The sequence below is a fragment of the Lepidochelys olivacea genome (assembly GCF_965140295.1).
Source record: "Lepidochelys olivacea isolate rLepOli2 genome assembly, chromosome: 16".
In the NCBI taxonomy this organism is placed as follows: domain Eukaryota; kingdom Metazoa; phylum Chordata; order Testudines; family Cheloniidae; genus Lepidochelys; species Lepidochelys olivacea.
This window is the reverse complement of record NC_140426.1, coordinates 10786415-10813389: the sequence shown is the minus strand read 5'-3', so window position 1 is coordinate 10813389 and position 26975 is coordinate 10786415. Positions and strand designations below refer to the sequence as shown.

Sequence of the window (26975 nt, the reverse complement as noted above, 5' to 3'; positions counted from 1 at the left end):
TATGCCAGCACAGCACTGTACCAGTCATAGAGGTTTATGGAAGTCGAGTAAACTTTTCAAAAGTGACTTAGAAACTTAGCTCCCATTGCTTTTCCAAGAGACTTAGGCTCCTAAGTGCCTGCATCTCTTTTGAAAATTGAAATTAGGTTCCCAGATTCTTTAGGACCTTTAGATACCTTTACCTTGAATCTCCCGTTTCCCACACCATCACCACCACCAAACAGTGTTCCTCCTACCTTATCTGCCTGCCTGTGTGTTTACTGATCTAAAGTTTTCCTATAACCGCCATTACCACAGTGCCTAGTTCTGAACAGATGCATTATTCTGCCTACATCCATTGTGGATTAGAAGAGAACTCTTTTTTTTTCCCCTTCCTGGGTCCTGGGAATCTCTGCCTGCTTTGATTTTTAATTCAGTTTCACCTTTGGTTATGCTGGGAATGCTTTGGTAAAAGGTGTGCATTTTAGCATGCAGTCATGGTTTGGATCTGTTAATGGAGCCATATGACAATGCTGGGGAATAAATGGAACAAGGAGAATGAAATCTTCTTTTGCCCCAGGGTGCAGTTGTTTCACCAAAGCAGGATTTGAGTCCGTTATGGGAGTGAATTATGACAGCTCCTGGAATTTTTAGATAAAATCCCTATTTCACTCCAAGAGATGAGACTCCTTTAGGCCAGGGTTGGAGTGTATCTTCTGAATACTGAATTCCAGGGCTGGTCAACCATTTCCCGTCACACCTTTAATGTGATGGAAAATTGGGTTTTCGATTAAACAAAATGAAAAAATTTCACAGGAAGTGCCTGCTTTCCTTGAAGTGGCAACTTCTGTGGGAAAATTGATCTTATCTTGTAGATGGTACCATATGCCAGGCGTATGAATTATTCTTTCCTTCTGTCCTGAGAGAGAAAACCTTTTTTCCCTCCTCAGACTTGGATGCACCGAAGAACCTGAAGCGCCTGTCTCAGACAGACAACAGTATCACCTTGGAGTGGAAGAACAGCCAAGCCAGCATCGATAACTACAGAATCAAGTTTGCTCCCATCTCAGGTGGAGACCATGCTGAAATAACTGTGCCAAGGAGTAACCAGGTCACGACCAAGGCTACACTCACAGGTAGGATCAAAGTGAGATTGTTGTTAATGTAACTGGCACCAGTAACCATCTGGAGATCTGACCTCCTATCATCACGATGCACTGTGGCAAGGTGTAAAGGCATGTAACGGGTTACAAATAGAAGCCGGGTACCTGCTTGCCACATGGCTGATCTGGGGCAGGTCTCTAAAAACAAAGAGGAATCTACTGCATGGATAATGCCTTGTCCTCTCCTCTCACAGCTGTTGACTGTTTTGAAATCTTAGGTTAATAAAACTAGCCATGAATAAAGGGATCTTGAATTGAACCAGAGTTTGGGCTTTATTTTATGTCTCCAGCTGGTGCCTCAGCCCACCATAATATTTATATAATCACAACATAATTGCATCAATATTCAATAAGAGCATTGTTTTCATTAGGGTCTCATAAGCTATCTAGAGAGATCTGATCTTCCTTTGCTATGAATGGAACTTTCCCCAACTCTAAGAATTATATCTGCACAACAGAGGAACAGGAGACCCACTTAGTGTAAAGGACTGTATCTTCTGAATGGATTACAAAGAATTTACAAAAATGTAGCACTATAAAGAGTCATATTGGAGAGATGAGAAGAGAAATGTGAATCTATGAAAGAGACTTTAAAACCACACCAAAATCCATGCAGATTGGGATAATAAGTGTATTTGAATCTTTTATGGTAGAGAAGATATTCAGGATGTAAAAGACTTTGAAGATGATTTACATACCAGGAGACTCTCATTTTTTACCAACTTGGGTACATTGTGTCTTTGTTCCTGTCAGGAGCCACATTGTCAGCCTGAGGGCCAGATTTTTAAAGGTATTTAAAGATGCGGATAGGCACCTAGTGGAATTTTCAAATCAATTTTGAAATCACTGGCAGTTGATTTTGGGTAACTTTGAAATCTCTCTAGGTGCCTCTCTGAATCTCAAAAAAAAAAAAGGAGTACTTGTGGCACCTTAAAGACTAACCAACTAACACAGATGTTACTCTGAAATCTGACTCTCCAGGCACCTAAATACCTTTAAAAATCTGACACCAAGGCTCCGGCTCCCCATGCCACTTTTGCACGTGCTTGCAGAAATGAGCACACACTTTTTTATGCTTGCAGGTTGACCTCTTGCCTGCAAGTTAGGCAGTTGGGATTTTCACATTCAACACGAAGTCTGCACACTCGTGCAGGTTACATTTATTTCAATCATAATCTCTTTGAGGTGGGAATTGTCACTTTTTATGTGTTTGTACAGTGCCTAGCACACAGGGACCCTGATCTTGGTTGAAGTCTCGAGGTAATGCAATGATGATAATAAATCACCAAGTTGACTGTGAATGCAACCGGTTTTTCTTCCACATTGGAGGCCCACCAGAGAGTGTCTGAAAATTTGGCTCTTAATGTTCATAGAACAGGAAAGATCTGGCGCCACTATAGTTTTCTTATTTAAAAAAACCAAGAAACTATTTATCTAGCACCATCCCTAAACAGTGACACATCTCTACACATTCACCGTAGGTCTGAGACCTGGAACTGAATATGGCATTGGAGTGACAGCAGTGAAGCAGGACAGAGAAAGCGCTCCTGCTACTATGAATGCTGCAACCGGTGAGATGATCCTTTTTCTTGGCCACCTAGGGGGAAAGAGCAAAGAAAGCTGGAGCTGTTCAAGAGCCCCAGTTAGGGGCCAAGTGTAGAAGTCTGGTAAATTGTGCAGTCCTTGTGGTCTCTTCCACTAAAAGTGAATGTTGTTGCTGGGAAAAAGAGAGAAGCCCACAAAATACGGTATAGTCCAGTTCTAAACATATAAAATGTTAATAGTGGGTTCAATTAACCATTGGGACAGCTTAGTGAGGGATGTGGCAAATTCTCCATCCCTGGGAGTCTTTTCCCCGGGATTGGAGGTCTTCTTAAAAACTTGCTCTAGTTCAATGGATCTCAACCCTTTTTGTACCCAGACCTGTTTCCGTACTGGCATCCCCCTTTCCATTACCGCTGTGGGAAGGGCCGTGCAATTGCAACCCCCTGCTACCTGTCTGTGGCACCCACTCTCCCCATGACTGCCAGGCTGAGAACCTGTGCTCTAGTTTCATCACACGGGCTCAGTGCTGGAATTACAGCTGAAACTGAATGCCTTTTAAAAATGAATAAATGAGGGGGTCAGATTCTGCCTCTCCTCCATGCAGCCCTGTTGAAATGAATGTTAGTGAGGGAGATCTGGATTCAGTTTGGTTTGCACATAAACGGAACTTCACCTGCTACTATTTAGACCAAGGAATAGGGTCTGAAAGACATAGAAAGGGAAATCAGGCTATCATTATACAGTGAATCTATTAAGGCAGCAAGAGTAATTATGGCTTTTTCTGCAGTTAGCTGAGAGAATACCCACATGGCAGTACACAGCTCCTGCCCTGAGGAACAGAAAAAATTCTGATGTATAAATAACCTCTGTGGTTTAATGTGCAGATCTGGATAACCCCAAGGACTTGGAGGTCACTGATAACACTGAAACGACCCTCTCCCTCCACTGGAGAAGACCACTGGCCAAGTTCGACCGCTACCGCCTCACTTACATTATCCCCTCTGGGATGAAGAATGAAATTGAGATACCAGCAGATAGCACCTCTTACCTCTTGCGAGGGCTGGAGGCTGGTACAGAATATACCATCACCCTAGTGGCAGAGAAGGGCAGACACAAGAGCAAACCCACAATGGTGAAGGAGTCTACTGGTAAGTAACAGCATCTGAATGGGTGCACTGTGTCCGATCCTCTTAAAGAGCATGTGAGATGGTCCAAACAAAATGTCACCGGCTTTCCAAGATGCTGCTGGGGAGCAGCTTTGAATACGTCAGCTGGCTGTAAAAACCTGGTTTCTCTCTGTCTAGTGTGTGAAAGCCTAACTGAGGTGTAGCCATGCCTTTTCCTTATCCCTTTGTTTTTCTCCATCTCCTCTGTTGTGTGCTTGCTTATCCCTTAAGGTGACCCCCACAATACACTTATTCTCCAGCAGGGAATGTACAACCTCATTCTTTGCTTTAAATTGGACGATTTTGTGTGTGTCGGTCTAATGGTTTATTTTGTTTCCCTGCACTCTAGCAATCAAAGAAGGGGGACAAAGATGTTAACAGCACACCCCTTTAACATTCCCCCCCACCACCTTAATGAATTTTCATTGCAGCCTTTCTTGACACTGGAAGCATCAAAACATGGTTGGAGCCCTCACAATTCCGCTTTTGCCTGTCACCATTTTTCTCTTTCAATAGGAGAGGAAAGCTGATGTCCTAATGTTAGTCTCAGTCCCTTGAGTCCATTGGATACCACAACTGCTACACTTCTCGATAAAAGAGAGGCCATTGGTCCACCAGTATTCACCTTGAGCAGTACCCTATTCCTCAAGGAGTTTCTACTGAAGTCAGAGGGACTTCTTGTTGAGTAAGGAACTGTTCAGTGTGTAAATGGGGCCCAGAGATGGGACTATATCAGGCTATGGCCTTAGGGTAAAAGATAATCAGCTCCTATATGTTTTCAGGGTGTTTTATGTTTAAATATTGTGGGCTAGCATTCACCTGGTATAAATCAGCAGAGCTACACTGAAAACAGTGAGGTTACAACAGTTGGCACCAGCTGAAGATCTGGGCCTCGGAGTTTCATTTTCTTTCCTTCAATTCCATCTAGAGTACAAACCCATGCAAGAAATCTCAGATCTTACAAATTAGCAGCTGTAGACAAGAGAACATTGCCTGGTATTGCGAAGTCTGAAAATTGAAGTAGGCACCTTATTCTGCTGCCACACAGTCAATCCAATCCAACCCAACTTTATTTTCCATAGTATTTTTCATGCCAGCTGTACCTATAAATGCTATACAGAGTTGGATAATTCAAGACAGCTGAGAGTTCATATGCTGTAAACATCCACATTAAGTAAATTGTATGATAAATAAATAAGGCCAGTAGCCGAGTGGGAGAAAACTCAGCAGGCCCCGATACACAGAACAAAGCCAAGGGTCTACACTGCAGGGATGAGCAAACCTTTGATCTTTCCAGGGTTGTTTCTCCCCCTTCTCTTTGAAGAATCTTCAGACCCTCACAAGAAATGCACATAGAAGGTGAAAAGGCTTAAACAACATACATCAGAAGGACCTTGATGTGGAGTTTCACAAGCTAGTCATGTCTAGCATCAGAATCAAATCCCCTCAAACCTTATTCTGTATCTTCTTGTGATATCTTAAAAAATGCATGAAAGCAGTGTAATTTTTTAAGCATTTGCTCTGGGCCGTGAATAAACCGAGAGGCTCCTGAAGCACCAGAGAGGCAGCAGCACTCGTTGATGTAACCTATCTCTGGGATCTGTCCCTTGACTGGGGATGGATGCATCCCAAATGCATAAGAATCAGGGGCTGTAAAATAAGATCTTGTGGATGTGTGAACTGGGGGCTTGCTGCTTTCATGATTCCGTCCATGTTCCAGCGTGTGTGAGATCCTCCAGTCCTCAGGCCAAGCAAAACAAATCTTGTTAGCTCTCACACTCTGCCTACGGCGAGAGATGGCTTTTGTGCCGCTTCACCATGGGGCGGCGGGGGAGTGCTTGCTCTGAGCAGCAGGGAGCAGAGAGTATCTGATTCAAGTGGAAGGCACCAGGAGCATGAGTAGGACCGAACTAGCTCTTTGTATTCTAGGAAGGATGCAGCGGAGGAACCCAGGGGCGCAGCTTGGAAACACTCGTTCATTAAAAGAGAGATTTGTCCTCCGCACTGGAAAAAAAAAAAAAAAAAGGAAACTGATTCACATGCAGCTTATAGAGCACAACCTGCTTTAGGGCAGGGAGTATTTGCTTTCAAAGTTCCCTTCTTTTACCCATGTTGTGTATTTTAGTCTTTCTCCTTAATCCTCCCTGACTTCTGTTTGTTCAGTCAGGCCTGCAGAGGTCAGGGAGCCTTTGGTTTGGTTTGCAGGATTTTTTTGTTTGTATCTGCCAATTATCTCCTACTGAAATCCTGTAAGATAGGCATTGCTCCTGTTGAGCTGAAGACATTATTTTCTTATGTGTTGTATGTCTGGCTGGTTCTCCCTCATACTTTCTTCAATCTCCCTCTGAGAATATAAACAACATCCACCCCCTTTGCACGCAAGCACGCACACACAACTTAAGAATCTTTGCAAATTGTGTAGCACGCTGGCAAAGAGTGTGTGTCACAATCTCCTTCAGTGGCCAGCCCATTAGTGGATAACAGTCAACTACGGCTACCAAGTAACGGAATGGATCCTTTAGCTCATGTGGTAGAGGTTTGTGCTTTGGTGCTGAAGGTCCTGGTTTCAAAATCTGCTTAGACGGTAATAAGTATGAAGTGCACAGTTCATTGACTTTTGTTCTTTTGAAAAAAAGGAAGGAATTAAGTATTTCATATTCTACCCTTTGCTTGTTTATTTCTTTATAGCCACACGTAGTCTAGATCTAAAGTGGGAGGCAACTCCTGGCCCAGATGAGTACTCTGGATCTTGGAGCTCAGAGGCTTCTGGGATGGGGGAGGATACGCTGAGGGATGTTGTGGTCTCCAATGTGACAGCGCATGGCTTTAGTCTCTCGTGGAAGGTGGACTCAGGAGCCTACACTAGTTTTGTGGTGGAGTACAAGGAGGTGGCATTGGCAGCTGGGCCTCTTGCAGAAGTCTTCATGCCTGGAGACTCCTTAGGCACTGTGATTGATGGCCTCCAGGCTAACACATCCTATAAAATCAAGGTGTACGGAATGATTGGAGGACAGCGCTCCCATCCTCTTGAAGCTGTGGCTACAACAGGTACATCTTTTCAGTTGTTAACTAAGGGGTCCCTAATCATGGTCCACTTTGTTAGTTGTTCCACCCAGGATCATGGTATATTTGCAGTTTAGAATGACATGAGAAGCAAAGAGGAACAAGCCATGTATTAGCTGGAAAGGCCATTTCTCCAGCATATCTTTCCAAATACATTTATGGAGGCAGAGAGTCAATTTGTAGTGTAACCACATAGCCCAGCTTTGAGGAAACTGAGCAATCAGATTGCATCTTTGTTTCTCCCTGCTCCAGTTCTGGAGCGATGCCTGAGCAGCATAATGTGGATGCTGGAGAAGGAGGGACAGTAGTATGTTACGCATGAGTGGCATGTGGAAATAAATGAATGGACTTTATAATAGCTGAGTGCCTGCTTAACATTCCTCTGCAACAGTGCACAGATTGTTCAGTGACTACTGGCATGTCTTGGATGAGATGCTTTCTTGTCTATGGAAGTGAGTTACAGGTCAAGAGCTGAATGGGAGCATGGCTTGGAGAAGGCAGCTTCCTACTCTGTTGAATGACTAAAGAAGATTCTTTCTATCTGCTGAGGACCCTTGACAATATTCTGTGTCAGTCCTTCTTTCTCTTATGGCTTCTGCTTGTCTGAAGTTTTGTCCCTGTTTTCCCAAGCTCAAAGTAATATTATCAACAATGAATAGGTGAGTCAGCCTGACAGGAACCTGCAGTGGTTATCACTGAAAAGTAATTTGCCAACAGATGCTACACAGTTACCACATCGGATTCCTGTTTAAAACAGAGGCATAAATGGGTATTGCAGATATCAGTATCTAGTGACTACTGGCAATACAGAATTTTTAATGGTAGCCATTGTGGTATATTAATCCACCACAAGTAAGACCTTAAATCAGATCCTGGCCACCAATTACTTCCCCTTTGTTGTTCTCCAATGGTACAAAGCTAGCGTAACCATCTAGCTGAGACAGAAGAGAGGGATATTTAAATGGAGGGCCCAAAATAAGATGGAGGTTTCATGGTTGACCCTGATGCCAAAATCCTATCTGGGGAGGGTGAGAGCCCTGAGGCATAGAACTTGGGTTGATGGAAGACCTGGCACTGAATTGATTGTGGCCACCTCTTTCCAATAAATAAAGCAAAAGACAGAAACAAGAAATAGTAGAAAGTAACACTCCCAGCTCTGTACCAAGCACCCAGAGAAATCTGACTTCCAGGCAGAACATTAATGTTCTTCATAGTGAAAGTACTAGTGAGGAATTAAAATGGAATTCCTTTAGAAAGTCCAAGAACATCCATATAGGAAAGAATAGGCTATATGTATAAAAGGGACACCTCCGTTTGAATTTTTTACCCTCAGGATAATAAATATAGGTATTTCACTTTGACAAGGAATTCTCATAGCAATTTATCTGTTGTCCATCCAAATGCCCTTTCATGTGTTTAATTCCTGTGCGTTTGCTATTCACTCATCGTTCTACTAGGTGACATTCTGTCTGGCTCTCACCCATCCATCCAGAGTTTCTAGTTTGTCTCTCTTTTGTCCAGTTATCTAACTGTTGTTATCTTCACGTGTCTCTGCCACACACCCACTTTGTTATTCAACAATCAAACTGTTACATTTTCTGTTGTCCATTCATCTAGTTAACAATCTCTTACACATTGATAGCTATCACTAGCTACATTACCTGGATGTTTTCCATGTATCCAGCTATTTTCTATGTCTCCGTTCTATGTCTGTACACTAAGCCATTCATTTTTCTATTATGGGTTAGTTTTGAGCTAATCTGGTTTTCTCTCTACTTATCATCCATTCATTTCCCCTTTGTGGGTCTTGTTATTAAACCCTCAAACAGTATCCCTAGCTAGTTTTGCAACAAAATGATTGTAAATAATATGACAGTGTAACTTTACCTGCATGTCATGGGCCAATTTATGCCCTGCAACTCCAACTGAAGTCAGTGGAATCCCATGGGCAAAACTAAGGGCAGCATTTGGCCCAGTACGTTTAACCTACTGGTAATAGTTAGATCCAGAATTCAATACTAGTTGCAAGGGTGTCCCCTTCATGTGAGTTACTCACTGGAGTTATCATATACTCCACCATCCTTTTTTGCTATTAGCAGACTGCATGACAAATTAAGTCCTTGCCTGCAAATAATAGAATAAATAATTAAAATGGAGTCATTTTCTGTAGGGCTGGACAGAAAAAAAGGAAGAAAATTGTGACTTTTTTCCAAAAATTCCCCTTTTTATTTTGGAATTACAAAAAAATTATATTTGGGCAATTGAAAACCTTTGATCAACTTTGAAGCTTCTCAAAACCAATAGGGGGAGGGCTAGAATTTTGTGGAAATATCACTGAAATCTTTCCCCTTCTTTTCTGAAATTGTGAAATTTTGTCACATTTCTGAAATTCAGAAATGGTTAACTAGCTCTAATGTTCACCCTGTCCCCTTAGTTATGCGTTTATCTCTGCAGCAAGTGCAAAAGGATGTATAAAATCAGTCTGCCTTTTCCGCTCACATCTTTCCATGCTGTGCGTTCTTTTCTGCACGTCTCCACGATCTCCATTTCAATTTGTATAACGGACCCCATATCTCTATGATAATTTTGCTGTTCCCCCTAATTCTCATGTTCTGTGTATGTATCCAGTGCATGTCTATATAGTTGGATGTACTCTACAATATATGTTAGCTAGTAGAATGCATGTAGAGTAGTCAACATTTAGGCAGCATTTGCCTTCAACTAACACACACCTCAGATTCTGCTGTTGCCACAAATACTTAGAAAAGAACGGGTGGCAAGTCTTGGCAAAATGCAGCCAGTGTAACAGCAGTTCACAGACTTGTAGGAGGTTAATACTTAGATGTTGCATGCTTTCCTCAATTTTTCTCCCCTATGGCTATCACATGAACATAATGACTCTGATAAAAGCCAGTTAACAACTATAGGCTAACTCAGTATCCTCACTGGCAAAATGGGAATTAGTATAGTAATGCTCATGGTAGGTAATGCACTATCATGGTAATAAAGATACTGTCTTTCATTTATACAGTATATAGATTCTGGTCTCAGACTGGAGTAAATCAGGTGGAACTCTATCTAAGTCAATAATAGAGTTACACAGATCCATGACCAGTATGAGTGAATGGTTTCCATAGGCTTTCAGATTTCTTGAAGATCAGCAGAAAAGTACTTTACATGAGTGCTGGAAATGTATTTTCTAGATATCGCTTTTTCTTTTCTTTTCTTTTCTTTTCTTTTCTTTTCTTTTCTTTTCTTTTTTTGCTTTTGTTTCAAGATGTTTTAATTGTTCTTTCTCTCTGCAAACATTTTTGTGCTATGCTAGTATTTTGTCAGTTTGGAGACAGATATTGAATCGAGGCTATGTACCCATGCTGATCTGCCTGGTGGTGGAAGGCTGCTCACTGTCTTTTAAATGAATGCTACTGAGACAAGAAAGCAGGGGAGCCCTTTCAGTGTGGAATGATGTGGCTAGTCCACGAATGAAGAGATAATGCTGCATGGCTAATTGAAGTCTCAGAAAAGTTCTCTGCCTGTTGCTCTCCAACTGCGATGGGCGTTCTCTCTTATCGGTGCAATGCTCAGAATCCCAAAGGCTGATTGTGGTCTAAGGCATGTTACTCTTGGGTAGCATGGAAACCCATGCACAGAGCAAGTGCTGGCTCATCTCTTTGTCTTGTGGAGCTCTTAAAGAAAGAAGGCTCACATTTTATTTTTTTTAAGAATGAGGCATGTGTACAGACAGAAACAGCTCCACGTTTGTTTTTCTTCGGGTAGGAAGAAAGTTAGCAATGCTACTGCTATAGCTGAATTCTCAGTCTGTCTCAGATATGTTTGCAGTCCTAGCATGCATTCCATTTCCCGTTTCCATCAGCAGTTTTACCCGTCATATTGTGTGGATAGAAGGCATGTTTAAGAGATTGAGGGCCAAATTCTTAGCCAGTGTAAATCAGCATAGCTCCGTGGAAGTCAATGAAGCTAGGCTGATTTACACTGTATCTCTACTGAAAACTAGTGTCCTTAAATTGCTAGCTATTGTGATTGATGCTCGAGAGCTACCATTGAGTGTGGCTGGTATGAGACTGACATTATGCTTTGTAATGCTTCCTCTGCTTATGACCTGGATTCAGTCTCCAAACAATCAGCTACCCCATCTGCTTTCTCTGTGTCTAGTGATCTTTAATGCAAACTGCAGAAACTAACCATTCTCAGATGTTAGGCATCATTTGGTTTCTTTGCCTTTTATTTTATTTTTTTTTAATAAGGAAAACTTAACTTGTGATTTACCTCTGTTTAGCACATCTAGTCACAGCACCTGGAGAATCAGACAGCGAAACAACACTTAATCCTACCAGCCCAGCACCTACTGAGCTAAGTTACTTAACAAACCCAAGCACTGATTCTCACACTCTGCTTTCAGTACCCACTGATTTTTCCACCCTGGAATTCACTGCCCAACTTCATGACCTTAAAATAACGGGCAGGACTTTCAATAGTTTCACAGTATCCTGGGCAGCACAAGATGCGTTATTTGATCAGTTCTTTATCACCCTGAAAAGCCTGCCCAGTTTAAACAGGACCCAGGAAATCTCTGTGCCCGGAAACCTACGAGAAACAGAATTTATCAATCTCACAGCTGGCACACAATACCTGATTAATCTCCGTGGAAGCACTCAAGGTCAGCTCTCTCAGTCACTGGATGCTCTAGCTGCCACAGGTATTTTCTATGGATTTTGTTATCCATATGTTCTCATTTCTGCTTTGACATTCTGGGTTTCATCTTGTACTGCAGTTCCATTGCAGAAATGCCAGGCTTCATGAGAGATGGCTTCCTTCTGAAATTATTTTCTGCATGGGACAAAACTCCTGTTGCTTTGGAATGAGTTATGTAGCATGGACAGTTCCCCATCCAGCTTTTGAAGGGGCATAGCATTGATTCTCCCTTTACAGATTGCATGCAAAGACGGGATTCGATGCATCAGCTATTTATAAGACACATGGAAATAGCAGGATATGTGACTGGGTTTTGTTTGGATTGTGATCCAAACAAAAGGAAGATTGCAAGGAGGTAGTATCTGGCAGTGTTTCCATGGAAGTGGTGATGTCTGAAAGGGGGAAAAAAAAAGATTGTAACACATTGTGAGTGGGGATTTTCAGAGTTTTTAAACAGCCTCTTATTTTCCTTTTGCATATTCATTTCTCCTTGAGCAATACAACAGTAAAAGGAAACAACCGTATAAACTCTGAGTGCAATTCACTAATGATCAGGTACCGAGATGCAAATGTAGAGTTGGAGAAACAGACAATAGACTAGTAATACTCCCTGTCCACGTGCCAGTAACAAAATCACTGGTATGGAAATGGCTAGAACAGTCTCATCTTTTTCTACGACGTGTTATATCTTTTTTTTTTTAACCTAAGAAACATCATCTCTTCATCTCACTCCCCATGTTGTTGTCATCTCTGTTGTCATGTATGGTCAAGGCTTTACTGGTGAGGCTGGCCGAGCTCCCCAGCAATTGGAATTGGTGCATTGCATGATTTGTGTATGAGAACAGGAAAGCATGATGGGAGTTGGATGCATTTCCAGATCAGACATGCATGTCCCTGAACAGGAAACTGAAAGGAAAAGTGTTTTTGTGAGCCTGCGTCTTGGAAGAGAATGGAAATTGAATTTTATGTCCAGGGAAATCTGAATGGCTTTTAAGTTGTTATGGCATTTGCAAAATAGATAATGTTTTTCCTTGAAAGACTTCGCTGTGACTTGACTTCTTTTTTTGGGGGGAGGGGGGTGTATTTTGATTTTAAATTAATGTCTTATTTTATCTCTACTGCCATCAAATGATCACTGATTTCTTTTCCAGCCTGCATTCTCCCTTTTGCATTATATCATAACGAGTGTCTGATCCCTATTTTTGTTAAAACAGCTCATGCAAAGTTCTTGAGCAGCACTGATTTGAAAAGTTACTCTGTACAGTGTCATCTCTTGAGGGTCAAAGGGAGATGGGAGGCAGCTAGTTGGTGCTTCAGTGGACCTGAGTGATACCACTTTCCTATACAGAGATATAGGGCCTGAGTATTCAGAAATCCAGTTAAGTCAATGGGAGCTCCCATTGATGGCTCAGCATTTCTGAAAATTAGGCCCATACTGTATGCATTAGGGCATGCAATACATGCAAGCACACATACACTATGTGCAACCCTTACTTTACATGATAAGCAACTACACAAGTAATCTCATTGGGCCTGGTTCTCATTTACACTAAGGCCCCTTTACACCAACCTGCCTTAAAATGGGTGCACACCTTTAAAGCACCTTACATCAATGTGGCTTAAAGGAACCTTGAGTATAACTGAAAATCAGGTCCTAGTGGAACATCTCTCACGAGTAAGTGCTCAGCAACGTGTGTAAGGGTTGCACAATCAGGCCCTGTCATCATTATTAGGGCTGCTCTACCTTGATTTCAGCCATTGCAAATAAGAGAGAAGAGAGCTATGGAATGAGCCCAGTCCGAAAGTTAGCCACAGATTAAAAGAGGAGATTCCCCATGCATAACCAACAGATAAGAAGATGCTATTTTCCAGCGTGACTTTGAAAAACGTAATGTCTGTCACTTGTCTTCCCTCACCACAGGAGGGCTTTCTATAGCATGTCACTGAGATTCTTCTTTTGAAATAATAAGCTTGTCTTTTTAAAGAAGTTATTGTTATCTGCCCTCATTAAACTTGTGTTAACCACAATTAGGGCAAATCTCTAAAGATGGGCATGTACGGGCAAAGAAACCACTATTCATTCTTTGTCATTTTGAATTAGGAATTGATTATTTGAAAACAAACGAAACCAACCTTGCTTCAAGTGGACCCCATTAAAAACATAAACTTCACAGCCCTGGTACTTACAGGAACTTCTGTATCTGTCTAACCTTGGAACAGGAAATACAGCAGTATCACAATCACTTTAGAGTAGCAAACATTGAATTGTTAATGGCAGCTGTAAGATGGTTCTAGAAATACTGACTTGCCTCACAAGGAGGTTTAATTAATGTTTGTAAAATGCTCTAAGCTCCAAAGCTGCTTCCTACATGAAATATTATAGTATTAAAATGATTATTTATTATTGTTGCTCTCTGCTTATTGTACAGCTCTGCATTGCCAAGTCTCAAGGAAGCTTTCCACTGAGTTATCAAGGGCAGAGATAAATCTAGAAAAAAGAAAAGGAGGACTTGTGGCACCTTAGAGACTAAGAAATTTATTTGAGCATGAGCTTTCGTGAGCTACTGCTCACTTCATGGGATACAGACTAATACGGCTGCTACTCTGAAACCTGTCATCAATCTAGAAGTGTGTGATATAGTGCATCTATAGGAACACTAATTATAACTGAAATTCATTAGCGTGGAAAGTCATCAGGCAGCACCCCAATTATTTGTTACTTTAATCTGTAATTTGAGTAACTAATTGACTCTCTGTCCATATTCAGAGGAGGAACCTGAGCTCGGAAAGTTTACAGTATCGAAGGTTAGCTGGGATGGTTTCCAACTCAACTGGACAGCCGCAGAAGGGGCCTATGAGACTTTTGTCATTCAGGTGCAGGAGCCTAACAATCCAGAAGAAGCTCAGAATCTCACAGTCCCAGGCAGCCTACGCTTTGTGAATGTTACTGGCCTCAAGGCTAACATGCCCTACACTGTCACACTTTATGGTGTGATTCAGGGCTACAGGACCAAACCCCTTTCTGTTAACACCACAACAGGTACCCTTTCTAATTTATTCATCAGTTTCCATGCTACTTCTTTCTTTGCAGAGAGGCATATAGGCCAGCGCTATTGCAGTGTCCAGTGAGAGCTTGGATGTCTGCACTCTTTTGCATGACCACCCTTAATCCTCAAGGCTTATCAAAGCTTGGCTGAACATATCATGCCTGGAAATGTCTCGTGATGATCAGATTTTCTAATGAGAGTCTCAGGGCCACCATGCTGTCATTTGCTTTCAGGAGCTCCCATTTGTCCTTAGAACAACTTACTTTTGCTTATTTTACTCACTTCTCTGGTTGGAACTAATTGCAAGACCCAAATGTCCATTGCACATGATCAGAAAGAGCAGACGTTGTCCTGTGAAACCTGTGAAAACCTGACTTTATAGCCCAGATATTCAAGGCCATGAGCACTTGTGTTTCTTGGATTCCAAAAGTTATGTTCAAAACAAAGCACAAAAAACAATATGGAATTACTGCTAATAGGTGATCTCATCTATTGGGCTGTTAACCAGTATGAATCTGTTACTGCTCTCACAATGTGTAAATCAGGAGTAACTCCACTAAAGTCAACAGAATTACACCGGTGTAAAGCTGGTGTAGCTGAGAGAAGACTCAGGTCCTACACAACCAAAAATTGCGTAAAATTATCAATAATAATGAAAGTAATTTGTATGACTCATCTCTACACCTTTCATTGATATGCATTCACCTTTCACTGATGTAAATATGGTATCTGGGTTGATGAAAAGTAGAGATGGGCACTAGTCTCCACATTCATAACCAGATCTTGCATCCCTCAAAGATGTTCCATGGTTTTGGTTCAGGCCTATCTCTCATAAATAAAAAATAACACTGTTTTAATGATCTACAAAACTCTAAATAATTAACCCTCAGATATAGAGAACCTAGACCATGTGTTCCATCTGCCCAGTCAGATATTTGATTTTCTTTCCCTTCCAATTTGGATTTTGTCCCTCATCTTCACCTTGCAGATTTTTTTTTATTTGCACTACCTGTTCTGTACTTGCAATGGATTGCAGCCACTCTCATTTGTCTATGCCTTAGGAGTATATCTCCTGCAACCCAGTGCACTTCTACTGTAACAAGTCAAACATATCCTTCCTTGGATTGTTCCATGCCACTGCCACTTTTAGATACTCAGAAAGACTATAATTAATGGGGCTTTCTATATCTCATTTACTCAGTGACAATGGCTGGGACACAGTGGCTCTTCCTTCAGATGCACTAACAATCTGTTTCAGACAGTATTCACAGGACCCTTCCTTAAAGTCCTTTGTAACCTGCTGCAACTTCTCTCTAGCTTGGAGGATGGCTCAGACTTACTCTTGTTTGCTCTCTCAGAGCACATTTTATCCAGCAGCTAGAAGGAACTAGGAAAATTTATAACTGAATTACAGAAATGAGGATGTACTGTTTGCTTTTTGCTGTGGTGCGTTACGTGGCTTGGCTTGGCTAGAGTGGTTTTTATGACATGAATTGCTTGCTTTGCACTATATACTGCCATTGACTTTTCACTAAAAGCTTCCATTAGGAGTTCTGAGTATGGGTTGATATCGGATTATAGTCTAGTCACAGTGGACATAAATCTCCTTGAGGTGGAGAAAGTAATCTTTAGGGGGTTAAAAAGAAAACAGACCCCAACTCAAGCCTGGACAGCTACACTGCTATTTTTAGCACTGTAGAGCAAACCCAAATCTGTAGACTTGGGCTCTGAGACTCGCTGCCAAGGATTTCTGCTTGCCATGTAGACATACCAACAGTGTCCTGCCGAAGTGTGGCTTAGCCATTGCTCAGTCTCTGTTAGTTTATTGGAAACAGCAGATGACACCCTACTGGGGTTTTCCCTTCTATTTCAGTCACACTCACCACTTGGCTTTTCAAGACTTTTCTTTCCAGGGGATTTTCCATTGTCAGAATGTTTCATGCCTTTTGGAGGCCTGTCAGGGATGTCTGCAGAAGGGAAGGAAGCCCCAGGGAGCTACCACAGCTTTGTACTTTGGGTCAAGCTCTAGGACTAGATGCCAACTTTTGTGTGTTTTAATCGGGAAGGGAGAGAGGAACAGCTCAAATGAAACTCGTCCCTTTTTCCTTGACTAAGCCATGGATCTAGTTTCAGCGAATTTGAATCAGTGAAGTGTATTCTCCAGGTCTTTAAGGCCCTTGGTGTGTTCTTACACATCTGCTTTCATGCTCAGACCTCAACGGGTACATCGACACTGCAGTTGGGAATGTGATTCCCAGTATTGGTAAACAGACATGTACTAGCTTGGTGTGAGGTAGCACACTAAAAATAGCAGAGTGGCAGGGGGTAGCATAGGTGAAGGCTTGGGCTAGCCATCCAAGTAGGTACCCAGAGGGTCCAGGTGGATTGGTATTCAGGTGGCTAGCCTGGACAGCTGCCGATGCTACCCCGGCTACACTGCTATTTTTAGCACACTAGATTGAGTAGAGGTAGTGTGTGTCTGTCTACCTGCGCTGGGGAGCATGGTCCCAGCTGCAGTGAAGACATACGCAAGGATGCTTGGCTGCGCTCAGAAGCATGGACAACCATTGCAGTCTTACAGCTTTCATTTATGCAGCACTGTTAGACGCTTTCTCTTTTTGACATTCTTTCCCTTAGCTCATGTCCGCTTGCAGCAACCTGTTATTCGAACCCTCCATTCCTCTTTTCAACGTAGAACAGTGGTAGCTGTAGATGCAAGCACAGCATTTCTGAACATATGGCTTCAGAGGGGGCATCTAATTCTCACTCCTTTTGTTTTCCTCTTCAGCAGCAGAACCTGAAGTTGGTGAACTAACGGTTTCCAGCATTACCCCCGAAAGCTTCAACCTTTCCTGGACAGCCACGGATGAGGCCTTCAAGACCTTTACCATTGAAATTATTGATTCTAGCAGGTTACAGGAGCCCATGGAGTACAACATTTCAGGCAACTTAAGGACTGCTCATATCTCAGGGCTTTCCCCCAAAACTGATTTTATTGTCTACCTCTCTGGGAGCACGCGTGGTTTCCGCACAAAGGCAATAAGTGTTGCAGCTACTACAGGTATATAAACCTACCTCGCATACTCACTCCGCTTTCTCCGAACTCTTCTTTACAGGACCTTACCTTTCCCTCACCCTTACCTTCCCCAGCCAACCCCCCCGGTACCAAATCCTTTACCTCCCCCTACAACGCCTTCTGATGAAGAGCTGCAGGCGTTATTTTAACCTGTACAATTATGTTTAACCCGCCTGTCCAGTGCAGGGAAAGGACATCACGGCGATGAGGGATGTTCTTATTCACAACAGAAATAATCAGCTTTCTTTCCTCTCGGCTCCATCCAAGCAGGGGCAGCTTCTGGTAGAGAACCCCAACAAGTTTGCTTAGGGGCTGAGCATGGAGCCAACACTTCTCTAGGCACACCTCAGTGTGGCAACATGTGTTCGTACCTGTTACGTTGCATTTAGGGGGGTTATTTCTCTTGAATAGGCAGATGTATAGGCAAAGCTTTTTCTTCTTTTTGAATGGGGTGTGGGTGAAACTGACTCCACAGCAGAGGAATTATATAAGGCCGACGCCCTATTTTAATCCCATTTAAGATTTAATCCCATTTAAGACCTCAGATTAGGTTTTACATGGGACTGAAGTGGTTCACGGCCCTGGGCTGGCTGGCTGCACTGGTATGGATTTTACTCTAAGCACCTAGAACAGCCTGAAGTTTCACATCTGGATCTCTGTAGCACAGCCATTCCAAGGAAAGAAGGAATCCTATTGTTGTATGTACGCAAAATTGAATTAGAAGTAGAAAACCAGCAAATTACAAAAGTAGATGGATTACTCAAGGGAGGGTTCTGTATCACATGCAGTAATCTTTTATTACCCATAGTGACTCCATTCATATGACCTCATATGCAAATGGTTCTCTGCTAGGGTGACCAGAGCGCAAGTGTGAAAAAGCAGGATGGGGGTGGGGGGCAATAGACACCTATATAAGAAAAAGCCTCCAAAATCGTGACTGTCCCTGTAAAATCGGGACCGCTGGTCACAAAGTTATCTCAAAACAAGGTGCCTACATTAATCTGGTGAGAGATTATACAAGTAATGCAGGTTATATCTCCTCACAGATTGCAAGGACTAGACCGTGCTTTATCTTAAAATCCGTATAAGTAGGAGGAATTGTAACAAGGGGATGCTGCTGCTGACATGATTGACAGAGAGTTCTATGGAACTTTAGGATGCCAGTCGCAGTTCAGCGTAATATGAAGTATCTGTGATCAAGTCAATAGCAGATACATTTGTAGGTGGGGAGTGGTATCCTGGCAGAGGGATGAATTAGGGTTTCTCAGCCTGGGGATCAAGACCCCCAGCAGGATTGCAAACAGGTGTCAGTGAGTCAAAATCATGCTGCCCATCTCATTCTGCTAAATGGGAGGGGGATCCTGGTGAGCTTTTGGCTAAGATGAGAGGGGTCATGGTGCAGAAAATGTGATTAAATAGATCTTTTCCATTTCTGACATTGATTTTATTTGATTTTATTTTTGGTTCTAATAATTCCGACACATTTCCATTTGTTTTTCTTCCTCTAGTAGACGAACCTCTCCTTAGCAAACTAACTGTCTCAAACGCTACCTCAGACAGTGTGTCCCTCACATGGGAAGCTCAGGATGCTGCCTTTGATCGCTTTGTTTTAGAAGTTATAAACTCTGACTTGCCTTTGGATTCCCTGGTGTACACAGTGCCAGGGGCCTCACGGAGTTTTGTAATCACCAACCTAAGAGCCACCACTAATTACACTGTCCAACTGCATGGTCTAGTTGATGGCCAAGGTGCTCAGACTTTGACAGCACTGGTTACCACAGGTATTTCACCTTCCAGATTTACTTTTTCTATTCTTTCTTTTCTTATCCACCAAACTGCTTTAGAACGTGGCTCCAAAGAGACCTCACTTTTCCTCATCTAGATGGCCCTTGTTAGTAAATTACAGGAAGGGTCACTATGGGGACAGGTTGGAATAAGCTGAATCCGAGACTGCTTTGAAAGAAGCGGATCTGGGACCCTGGAAATGGCTGAAAAGTGTCCCCAGAATTAAGGAAGCACAATGCTAAACCTTTGGTTTATTTATATATACACTTATCTGCAAACTCTCTGTATATATAACTAAATTGCTCCAGATGATTCTCTGGAACATCTTTGCATTTGACTTTGAACACTCTTTGTGTTCATTCCACACCCTCTCTCTTCATTTGCCTGTGATCTTTCTTATCACGGGAACGGGCACTGTGTCTGTGTCATACCAGAAAGGCAACTGCATGCCATTTTGGTTCTTTGTTTGTAAAAGTCAAATGTCTCTCATGGCATTTGTATCTTTTACTGGTGCTTTGGGTAGCATGTTCAATGACCAACAGGAACTGCATGATGTGGTCCAGTTATTCAGTGCTGGTACCAAGAGTTTTTTCTGCCTGGCATCTTTCCACATCCCCTCAGCAGTGAGCTGGGATTGAAAAGGAAGTCCATCCCTTCTTGATGTTCGGCCCTGTACCCTCTCACTTGCACTGTTGCCAGTGAGTCTTGTAGGGGAATGGGCACCACAGTGCCTTCCGGTGGATGCCAGAGCCTTTCCAGCACTGGTGGAGACTACAGGACGTTGGGAACTCACTAAGCCTGGCCTGGAGAGAGATTTTCAACTTGTGTTGCATGTCGTAACCTTTGAAATCTGGATGCCATGTCGTGGGCCTGCCTGAGCTCGGTGGGAATGGCATGTGAAGGAATGTGCCCGTTTCGGGTTCAGGGTGGAAAGGACTGTTCTCTACAACCTGCATGCAGGACTGACAGCACCGTGCCTGGTTTCACCACATTCTCCCTTACGTATGTTTGCATCTTGAATACTTTTTGATCTCCTCCGCCATCTCCCCAGGCACCGAGCTCACGCCATGACAACCTCATTACTGACCATGCTGGCTCTGCTGGTCACTAGATGGCAGCATGATGACAGTCCCAGCATGCATCCTTAATTGGGGTCACTGAGATGTCCCTGCTCCTGGACTAGACCAAGGCGGCAGCGTGGATTGGGAACAAACTCTTCTGGCCCATTTAATCTAAGTCTTGGGTGGGTAAATTGCGGTAACTTGCGTCAGTTCATATGTCAATTAATTATAGGTCTCTCTCTGTTCTTTAATTGTTCTGTTGTTATGATTACGTCCCCCAGAGTGAGTCACTTAACCAATAAACTCCCCCTGAATATCACTGACTCCATTTAACCAACACTTTCATGTCCCCAAAACATTTTAACACATGGGGTTTAAATAGACTCCTCATTGTTGAATTATGTGAAAGCTGGATGGATTTGGCTCCAATTTCCAAAGTTATTCCTTTGAGGATGAGAATGAAATTTATCCCAAAAGGGAATATTTTTCCCTAAGAAGAATTTTTCCCTAAGACTCCCCTAAAGTCCTGAAAAAGGGGGTTGCAGTGATCTTGTGTCCTCCATTCAGTGGTCCACAGTGTGACCTAGTGGATAGGGTGCTGCCACTGGCCTGCTGTATGAGCTTGGGCAAATCACTTCACTCATTTGTGCCTCAGTTTCCCCATCTGGACAGCAAAGATAATGATCCTGATCTTGTTGGTAAAGCACTTTAACCTGAAGTGTGCCATACCTTCTGTGGCCTTCTGCAAAAGTAAAGTCTTGGTTCAGATCTGTGCAGTCGTTGAGAGCCTAATTTTCAGAGGTGCTTAGCATCTGCAGTTCCCTTGAACTTCATGAGGCGTTGTGTGTGCTTAGCACCCCTGCAAATCAGGCCCACGGTTAGGCGAGACAATTGAATCTATTTACCAGTAAACAAAAAAGAGCAAGAAAAAATTAAAACTAATAAACACCTGCAAGAGGTTAAATTGAAAGCCCTTGTCAATGGCTATTTGTAATGCCCAGCTCCTTATTTCTTCAGCCATTGCTCAGCAGATGGTAAAGGCTGGCTCTGTTGCTCTATACCCTTAAATAGCCATAACTCTTTCCTGCTTCTAAGCACTGCCCTGCTCTAAGTAATGCTTTCTCTTCACCTGTGTTCCTTTTCCTTCAGAGGCCAAGCCACAGCTGGGCACGCTCACACTCACAAACGTTACCCCCGACAGCTTCAACCTCTCATGGACCGCGAGAGATGGGCCTTTTGCAAAGTTTGTTATAAATGTTAGAGATTCCTATGCAGCCCACGCGCCGCAGGAGCTTACGGTGTCAGGAGGGGCCCGCAGCGCTCGCATCTCAGGCCTGGCAGATTACACTGGCTATGATATTAACATTCAGGGCACCACCAATGCAGGGGTCCACACAGAGCCCCTCACTGCTTTTGTCATGACAGGTACCCGTTTAAAGGCTGCTGCTTTGTGTGTTTGTTTTTTGTTAAAAAAAAAAATAACATTGATTAATGTGCAGGAAAGGAGAGAAGTGTGGCGGTTGTTTCTCTGTGAAACTGAGTAATGTTGACACTTAAAGAGATCATCCATTTTTAGGGCGAGGGAGGGGAGAACAGTTTCAGGTGAATTAAGAACCCATCCAAATCTTTACTCCTAACTTCAGCTGCAATTAACCTCCCTCACCAGGCTTTGAAAAAATAAGGTTAACTTCATGGGCTCATTTATCTAACCTGAATGCCTTCTAGGCCTCATTTCAGCTCTTGGATATTTAGAGCAGCCCTGGCCTTTAAAATTCCACCTGTCCTTCTGGGTCAGTTCCACTGATTAACTCTAATCATCTGTGAGATGGGCATCTCCTTTCTGCACGACACGTGGCAATTGAAAGGGCCAGGACTTCAGACACCCTTGTGCCTATTTGAACCTCTACATGTGGCAGTAAGAGAGGACGTCAAGATTCAGCCCATTTCTGTTGCTGTTTCACTCTTTACTCAGATCAGATCTAATATAATAATCTGACACTCATGCATGAATGATCATGCTGCCTGCAGTCCATTTATACTCCTTGAAGACTAAGCATTCCTTGCACATCATATCACAGTAACAGAGGCTGTCACTACAGCTTCTCTCCGTTCTTTGTATACTTTGCCTCGACCAAACAGCCGTCCTGCATGCGCTTGCATCCAGAAGCTCATGTCTCATTAGCTTTCCTTTTCCTCCTCACTCAAGTAATACACAGAGGTAACACCATCTGCAAAGGCACTATGCCAGGGTAGCCTCCCTTACATAAGGCAGTCTGCGCAAGCGCTTCACTGAAGTCCCAAGGATGCTGACTGACCTCCCTCCCTGATGGTAGCGCGTTACAAATGAACCAGCGTTTGCCTTCTCCAGTCCTGTTCTTTGCTTCTCCAAAGTACAGATGCTTCCCTATAGCAAATGTGGCATTGCTATATTTGAAGGCAAGTTTCTCAGATCTCGGTAAGCATGCTATGCTTCCTGCAAGCAAACAAATTCTTGTCTGCCTGTAGTTCATGTAAACCTGTTTCTAGAAAATAATTTCAATGTTTCAGGTCCTTTATTTATTTATCAAGGCTCCAGCAAAGCAAACCCATGAGGGGTTGGATCCAGTATATCTTGGGGATGCTCAGTAGGAGATTAGTGTAATTCCCTTAAACCACTCTGTCATGCTGTCTGCATCATGACCATGAGTGCCAGAGTGTCAAGAAGCAGGGCAGAGACCCCGAACTGCTTGTATGTTCTACGCTTAGATTTCACTGAACTCCTAACTACAGTAACAGTCTTACCATGGAGTCACAGACAGTCCCCTTGGGCATTCCAGTCTATTTTGCCACACAGGCAAGCTGGACTGGGTGATAGTTGGTTGCTATACACCTTAGATCACAAAATATTCACGTTACTCCCATTCCCAAAGGACCAGTCACTTATCCAAGGTCAATTTGTACCTTAGATCTAACACCAAAGACAACACTTGTAGCCAATCCTATAGTCAGCTATCTAAGGATTTATTAACTAAGAAAAGAAATGAAAGAGTTATTACAAGGTTAAAGCAAAAAGAAAAGGAGGACTTGTGGCACCTTAGAGACTAAAATTTATTTGAGCATAAGCTTTCGTGAGCTACAGCTCACTTCATCGGATACATGAAGTGAGCTGTGGCTCACGAAAGCTTATGCTCAAATAAATTTTAGTCTCTAAGGTGCCACAAGTCCTCCTTTTCTTTTTGCAGATACAGACTAACACGGCTGCTACTCTGAAACCTGTCATTATGCAAGGTTAAAGCAGGCAAACGTGCACACAAATGAGTTACAGTCTATGGTTTCAGAAGGTGACACAGTTGTAGTAATCTGTCAGCTCTGAATATCTTTTAGGACTAACCCAGTTTGACCCTGGGGACCTCTGCTTCTCTTTTGTGTCCTGTGAGAGTCCAAACAACAAAAGAGATGAAATTTTTTCTTGTCAGCTATTTTTAGTTCCTTCTTCCAGAATGGAACTAGCCCTTTTGCAGGTAGCCTCTTTATGGGTGTAGGGGAGTAATTAGCAAAGTCTTTGTATTGTGATGTCCTACGATGGCCCATTTAGTTTTGATAGAATCATAGAATATCAGGGTTGGAAGGGACCTCAGGAATGTCATCTAGTCCAACCCCCTGCTCAAAGCAGGACCAATCCCCAACTAAATCATCCCATTTAGGCCTTTTTGATGGACAGGAAATGAACCCTCCTGGTTGGGTTCACAGTTTCAGAGCAAACATTTTTTACAGTTACACAGCAAAAACTTAAATATTAACTTATATCATGTGATAAAGAAATTCTAAGTGAGATTAGTGCATGCAGCAACTTACAAGCATTTCATAAAGTCTAAACACATTGTTATCATTCCAGTACCCATCTAAACCATATTAACGCACAGGTAAAACAGACTAGTTTCCAGCATTGAATTTGTCAGTGCTCGGCTGAAGCCTAAAGCCTTGCTAAGAGCTGGCACCTGATCTGCCCACGTCATGCACTCCACATGCATCAAATTCTAACAAAGCCTTTGGTACATTGCTATGCAGCCATCAAAGCTCGAGGACTTATACATTATTTTAAATGGCTTAATACTATGGATGGGAGAATGAGGGAAACAATGTCTCAGTTCCTACAAGAAGGCCACGGGGCGCCCCAAAGTTGGTTCTCGGGTCCTTCCCTTAATAATAGTAAGAAATACTTCACTGTTCATGCCTAGTTTTTGAAGAGCCATGTGGCTTTGGTGTAGAGATTGGCTCAAGCCTAGAAGTTCTGATTCTGATCAAAACCCCGAATTTTCCCAAAGTTTGGAAGTTGGGGGGTCCGTATCTGAGCTCCTGGATCAGACTAAGGCTATGTCTACAGTTGGAGCTAGGGATGTGGTTCCCAGTTAATAGACATACTTGCTCTCACTCTCATCAAGTCAGCACGCTAGAAATAGTAGTGTAGCCATGATAGCATGGGTAGCAGCGAGCAGCAGTATGGCCTGGCCACCTCTAGTTCCTGCCTGTGGGCTACAGGTAGGTTTGTACTCGGAGGAAAGCCTGCACCACCATTTGCTGCTACTCGCATTACCACGCCCGCGTTACCACAGCCACGGTACTATTTTTAGCGTGCTTGCTCGGTGCAAAATCGCACAAGTATGTCTGTGCGAGCTGGGAATCGCACTCCGACCTCCAAGCGTAGACATGGCCTACGCTGTAGAATTCAGCTCAAAAACTTTCTCAGATGCCTGAGTTGCGTGTTTCAGATCCATGCTTCTGGTTTGGGTCCATCTCTACTGTTCAATGCTCTTTCTGTAGTCACACATACTGAAATGCAGGCGGGGTTATTTTGTGGGGGGTGGGAAGGAAGGAAGGAAAGAAGGAAGTCAAGGACCAAATCCACTCAACTCTTACTAGGGATAAACTTCCACTGTAGTAAGTGATCATGTTGAGGAAGGATTGCAAGATTCCATGAGTGGGCCATATGGGAGAGCAAAGCCAGATTTTTAAAAAGCTTAGGATTGGATTGCCAAGGGCTGGGCACCCACAATCCGGGCTAGACCTGTGACACCTAGGACCAGATATTCAGATGAGCTCAACAGATTGGGCTCTTTTAATAGCCTGGCCACTTAATTTTAGTGCCGAAATGGAAACTGACCTTTTTTGAACCCATGGCCCTATGCCTCTGAACTTAAACTAGTGCCCTTTTGGTCTGAAAACTACCGGAATAAGCATTCTGTATTGGAATCTCTTTAAGTTGTCAACATATCAGTTAAAGGGGAGAGAGGGGAGGAACTGTTGGCTATTAAGATTTTTAGCCAGTCTGATCTTCAGCCACTACCTGCAGTCATTAGCTGTTGTTAGCACAATCTCTCCAAGTAAAAAATCCTTCAGTTGTTTAGATCTTACGTTTGCAGTGACCCATGTTGGTTTAAGCCCTGGTTCCACTGGGTCAACCATTGGAAAGAAAAGCAGGCGATACTGGTGTGAAGTTGTGAGATATGTGAAAATTGAGGCTTGTCCCTAAAGCAATGGTGATGGAGAGGGGAGGATGGAAATAGATGTGTTATTCAAAGCAGCGTAAACCTCTATTATTCACAACTGATTCTGTGTGCATGTGAAATTGAAGAAACTTGTTTAAGTATCAGGGTTGGGGATTTTCAAAGGGACCTACAGGAAGTAGGCACCCAAATCCCATTGGCATGCAGTGAGAATTGAACACCTAATTTCTTTAGGCTCCTTTGAATATCTCAGCCTTGCTGTAGTGGCCATGCATTTCCATTAAATCTTATGGTTTTTGGGGAAAACTTGTGATTGATGTTTGCTGGAAGCTGTGACACTATCTAACTTGCAATGTTTTTATGCTTCTTTTCTTTTTTGTTTTTTTGCACCTTCCCTTCTTTTAGAGTCCATGCCCCCACTGGAAAACCTAACTGTCTCTGACATTAATCCTTATGGGTTCACGGTGTCCTGGATGGCATCGGAGAATGCCTTTGACAACTTTCTAGTAATCGTGGTGGATTCTGGCAAGCTGCTGGACCCACAGGAGTTCCTCCTTACAGGAGCCCAGCGGCAACTGGAACTTAAAGGCCTTATTACTGGCATTGGCTATGAGGTTATGCTTTATGGTTTTGCCCAGGGGCACCAAACAAAGCCCCTAAGCACTGTGGCTGTTACAGGTATATTATCGTGGGCAAATTGTTCTTTTCCGTCCTCTCTTTCATGCTTCTCTTCTCACCTGGAAGATGTTGTGTGCAATCCATTTGCAAAACAAACCATGGCTTTTGCATATCCTTTTTCATCATGGCTACACATACCTCATCATGATTGAGAGGTTCACTAATGTGATCCCATTTTTACGTTTCTTGGTATTCTCTTTATGTTCTGTCTCTGTG

General features: G+C 42.9%; 1 protein-coding gene across 8 annotated transcripts in view; it reads left to right on the top strand.

The window, feature by feature from the left end:
• The window catches only part of TNC (tenascin C), a 92318-nt gene that overhangs the window by 43245 nt on the left and 22098 nt on the right, over positions 1-26975 (top strand). For 2 of the 8 annotated variants that reach the window (XM_084649815.1, XM_084649813.1), the window contains exons 8-14: positions 930-1115; positions 2624-2713; positions 3572-3835; positions 6542-6901; positions 11214-11633; positions 14397-14669; positions 17465-17737. In XM_084649815.1, coding sequence (XP_084505941.1) covers positions 930-1115; positions 2624-2713; positions 3572-3835; positions 6542-6901; positions 11214-11633; positions 14397-14669; positions 17465-17737 — 1866 coding nt within the window. Of the gene's footprint in view, positions 1-929; positions 1116-2623; positions 2714-3571; positions 3836-6541; positions 6902-11213; positions 11634-14396; positions 14670-17464; positions 17738-19260; positions 19534-21747; positions 22024-26486; positions 26760-26975 lie in introns of all 8 variants that reach the window. The other 6 variants (XM_084649818.1, XM_084649817.1, XM_084649811.1 and 3 more) reach the window with 5 other exon arrangements.